Source organism: Cuculus canorus, chromosome 3, assembly GCF_017976375.1.
Source record: "Cuculus canorus isolate bCucCan1 chromosome 3, bCucCan1.pri, whole genome shotgun sequence".
Lineage (NCBI taxonomy): Eukaryota > Metazoa > Chordata > Aves > Cuculiformes > Cuculidae > Cuculus > Cuculus canorus.
This window is the reverse complement of record NC_071403.1, coordinates 116,325,278-116,329,974: the sequence shown is the minus strand read 5'-3', so window position 1 is coordinate 116,329,974 and position 4,697 is coordinate 116,325,278. Positions and strand designations below refer to the sequence as shown.

The following is a 4,697-nucleotide window of genomic DNA, read 5'->3' as shown; positions in this document are numbered from 1 at the left end:
CTTCACAAGTAGCACAGAAAGGTCACGCTTAGTTAAAAGTGAAATGTATTTTCTTGCAGGCTTTCCCCCTTGGGCCAGATGCTGCAGCCCTGACTTGGGCAAAGGTCCAACTGGAAATAATGAATGTAATTACACTGTAAGCACCTTAGTGGAAAATACTAGTTGCGTTAATTATACAGGGATGCAATGCTAACTCATTTCCCAGTGTTAAAAATACAAATATTAACGCTTTCTCCTGTGAGGCTTTGAGAAGATTAGTTATTGGCTGCAGTCGAACAGAATTTGGAAGTTGGGCAGCTATTGCAATCGGCTTAAGGAAAAAGTTTCCAATGATGATTTTAACATCACTGGCTGATATATCACAGAACAGTGCTACGCTGCACAGAACCAGGCTCTTGAGGGCCTTTGTGAGAATGAGGTCTTTGGCCACAGACCTTGAAACACAAAATTGAGACTCTTTTGAAAGAGGTGATTTTAGCATTCTCAAATTGAGGACAAGAAATTCATTTTTTGAATATCAGGAGAATTTAAACCCTTAGAGATGGATACCAAATATCTGGGACTTGGGTACCTTTGAAGAAATCCTGGATAAATTGCCCAACCAAAAATGCCACTGCCTTTCGTTAAGGATCACAGGAAATAACACAATAAACTCACGGCATGGACTGAGTGTGCACTCCAGCAGTTGAAATCTTCAAAACGCAAACCTGGCTATTTCCACACTGTTTCTGGTTGACTCTCCAGCTGTTGAATAAGGAGCCTGCTACTCCTGTGCTCGCTGGTTGAAAAAGCCCTACTGCTTTCCGCTGGCAGAGCCTTCTGCGAGAGAACACGTAAAAGCCACTAAACGTGTTTTGCTTGCTTTGGTATTTGTTAACAGAATGCAGCATTAACACTAAAAAAAGAGAAAAAGGCTCCACTCCTTTCTCACATCTCTGCAGAAGGAGTTAAGAGGATTTACAAAACCACAAAACTGTCCTGAGACTTCCCTTATAGGTACCTAAGGGAGTTTTTTAGGGGGGGAGTGAGACATCAGCACTTTGGGCATAAGCCTTATGGTTTAGCAAAAATCATATCATGCATTTTGCACTAGGACACTTCTGCCAGGAGTCACTGCTGCAGGCAGCACCTGCAGGAGCTCATGCTCCTACCTGCGCCTGCCTGGGCATTCGAGCAACATCAAAGCAGAGAGACAGGAAGGGAAGAGGCAGACACGATGGTCTGCTAGGGTTCCCCAACAGGGAAAAGCCCAGACTTTTCACATTGCTACAGGAATTAATGAGACCAGCAATTAGGAAATCTAGTTAGGCAGCTTAGGGGACTGCTGGGGCACAAGCATAGCCTCCTGCTTCTGATTCAACAGCAAGCAAAGCCTGTCCACATGTCCTGCTGCAGCAAACAGGGGTATTGACTCAAAAAAAAAAAAGGGGGGGAAGATCACTAATAAAAACTCCTTTTAAATAAATATTTTGTTTTGAAAATAAGCCCTACTGCCTCTTCTGCTTTTCAGTTTTCTGCCTGCTTTGTTGCTGCACAAGCCCAAGGCAGCAAGCACAGAGAGGGAAGGAGAACCAGCAGCTTGAGCCCAGGTTCACGGAGCACAAAGCACAGAGGCTTCTCCTGCTTTAGCAGCAACAAGGATGGATTAGTCACCACCTTGAATTTTGAGTACACTTCCACATGCCATCTGTGCAGAAGCATTAAGGAAGCAGCTCCCCCAAAGGAAAATACAACTACCATTCCTCTGAAAGCTGCCAGACAGGTATTTCAGCCAGTGGAGGAAAACACAAGTAGGATTGCACGCAGGCAGTGGGCAAACTCTGGTCGAGTTCACCACCACCCAGGTGTATTGTTGCTGCAAGCTGAGGTCAGTCTTCATAAATCACAACACTACTCAAGTGTCAGCATAGAATCTTTTAATACTTTACATAAAAAACTGCATACACAGTTCATAATTTTATGTAAACATCATATACATTTCAGTTTTTGCCATGTCAGTTTATTAAAAACAGAAACAGAACAGTCTCAGTACCACTGTTTAGGGGAGAGGGACAAAAATAAACAAACATAACTGAATACATTTGTTCTCTGAACCAGAGAAACACAAGATTATTTTCACCTGGGTTGTCCACCCTGTGAAAATAGAGTTTTAAATAATCCTAGATTCTTTAAACTGCCCTTTAGTATTAAAGTCTGATGTAGTCACTGCATAATAAACAGTACTTTCACTCATTTTTTTCCAAGGCAAAAAGATACAGTGGTTTTATTTCATCTTGTTTAAAATTGTGATTTCAACACAAGACCCAGATGAGGCTACCAAGTACGAATGTTTCCAATGCTACAGTGTTGTACGCAGATGACAAGTGCACTGAGTGTTTGATTTAAAAACAAAAATCCACCAACTTGTGCAAAATAATTTCTTTTTGAAAATAAAACTCTTAAACCAAAAATCAACATACTTGCAGAAGACAACATTAAACAAAGGAGCAGGCACCAAGATCATAATATGGCAATATCATCCTCTTCCCCCTTGCTCATCCTGCCTGGTCCATCAGGTGGAGGATGTCCAGCAAGGAGGACAGAGCACTTCAGCTTTATTTTCCAATCTGGTGGCTTCTGCAGCTGGAGTCTGTTCAAAGCTCGCTTTATCAGCAGGCATCGGTCACTCAGGGCAAGTTCCTTCGCACAACACAAGCCCCAGCTGGGCACCCCCTCCCCACCTCACTTTAAGTAAGCACCCCCTGCACTACCCCAGTTTGCACAAAACAGAAAAGGTAAGATATATACAGGCTTTGCTTGGGATGACCCTCCCCTCCCAGTCTCTGTCTTCAGGGCACTAATTTCCACAGCAGGTCAGGCTCAGGCCAAAACAGCTGCGGGAGAGGTGAGGGTGCTGCGGGGAGCCCAAAAAATGCAGCCCCCTTCCCCAGCCCGCCTGGGGGGAGGCACATGCAGGCAGGAGGCAGAAGTCCCTTCAAGGATCTCAGCTCCATTCTTCTCCTCTCGCAAAAAAGAGGAGGATGTCTGGGAGCCGGGAGCAGCAGGTGGTGGTCAAAGGGGAACAGCTGGGTGCAATGTTTGCTCAGTCCAGTCTCGGCAGCTTTTTGTTGTTGAGAGTCTGCAATCAAGTCACAGGGGAGAGTGGTGGGAGAAGGCTTCCCCCCACTTTATTCCCAAGACTCAGGGCATGCAATCCCCCCTCCCTCTGTCCCCACAGCTGAGCCAGCACAACCCTTTTCAGCCAAGGCTAAGGGAGCACGCTTGCTCCCCTAGTCCCCAGCCCAATTCATCGCCAGCCCCCAGCGGAGGGGACAGGCAGATGCCGTGTGCGAGCAGAACCCAGCTCCTCTCCGCCTGCCAACAGGTGACCCAGGCGCTGTGCTCAGCGCCGCACTCCAGCCGCGCCCTATAGGACTTTGCAGCAGTTGATGCAGCCATTCTGGGTGCCGTAGCGCTTCTGCAACGCCGCCCGGGTGGCCGTCTCAAAGACCTCCCGGACACCCTCCTTGGTCTTGGCTGAGCACTCCAGGTAGTCGTAGGCCTGGATGCGAATGGCCATGGCACGGCCGTCCTCGGTGCGCACCGGCTCCTGCTTCATGCGGGCCAGCTCATTGCGCACGTGCTCGTCGTTACGCAGGTCTTTCTTGTTGGCCACCAGGATGATGGGGACGTTGGGGCAGAAGTGCTTGACTTCAGGCACCCACTTCTCCGGGATATTCTCCAGCGAGTCCGGGCTATCCACGGAGAAGCACATGAGGATGACATCGGTGTCCGGGTAGGAGAGGGGGCGCAGGCGGTCATAGTCCTCCTGTCCGGCTGTGTCCCACAGGGCCAGCTCCACCTGCTTGCCGTCCACCTCGATGTCGGCCACGTAGTTCTCGAAGACGGTGGGCACGTAGACCTCGGGGAACTCATCTTTGCTGAAGACGATGAGGAGGCAAGTCTTGCCACACGCTCCGTCGCCCACCACCACCAGCTTCTTGCGGATGGCGGCCATGGCCAGGCTCGCCAAGGGAGCTTTGCCTTGCAGCAGGACGATGGCAGCGCCTTCCTCTTCCCTGCTGGGCAAGGGATGAAGGCTGCCTCCTCCTCCTCCTCCTTCTTGTTGCTTCTCACAGGGCACCGTGGCGAGCTGGGCCCGCTCAGGCCGGCGGGGGAAGCTTCCCTCCCTTGTCACCCCACGTCCCAGCCCGGCAGCGATACCGCACCACTCAGCGCGCACCACTCGTGCCCCGCTCGGCGCTGCCACTGCCGCAAGCCCTCGCTGCGCCGCTATTTAAAGGCGCTCGCCACTTTCTTAATATAGCCGGCCAATGGGAGCGCTGCGGGTGACGTCACCCCCGCCGCCGAGCGCTGCGATTGGTCCGCTGGGTTAAGGGGCGGGGACAGGGGCGGGGACAAGGGAGGGTTGCGGGGGGGGCGGTGGCCGCGCCGGGGCTGCGGGAGGATGAAGGGGGTGGAGGGGGGGGGGAGCGACCGGGCTGCTCTGTGGAGAAGCCACGGGCGGGCCCCGCGGGCTCAGCGGCGGGAGGCACCCCGCCCTGGGTTGTCTTGGTCGCCGGCCCCCGGGTGGGAGCTTGGCGGAGTGGCTGGGAGCGAGCTGGGTTAAGGGTAGGCGAGGAGATGGGAAAAACGGAGGGAATCGCAGGCTGGAAATCCCAAGGGAAGAGGGGCTGGGGCTGCTGCGAGAGGGTGTA

The 4,697-nt window shown here is 51.6% G+C and overlaps 1 protein-coding gene across 1 annotated transcript; it reads right to left on the bottom strand.

The window, feature by feature from the left end:
• Nucleotides 1-1,901: 1,901 nt before the first annotated feature.
• On the bottom strand, nt 1,902-4,253 carry LOC104057045 (rho-related GTP-binding protein RhoB). The gene has a single exon (XM_009558370.2). It carries the CDS (start codon nt 3,995-3,997, stop codon nt 3,407-3,409), a length of 591 nt encoding a protein of 196 aa, XP_009556665.1. The 5' UTR covers nt 3,998-4,253; the 3' UTR covers nt 1,902-3,406.
• Between the last annotated feature and the right edge of the window lie 444 nt (nt 4,254-4,697).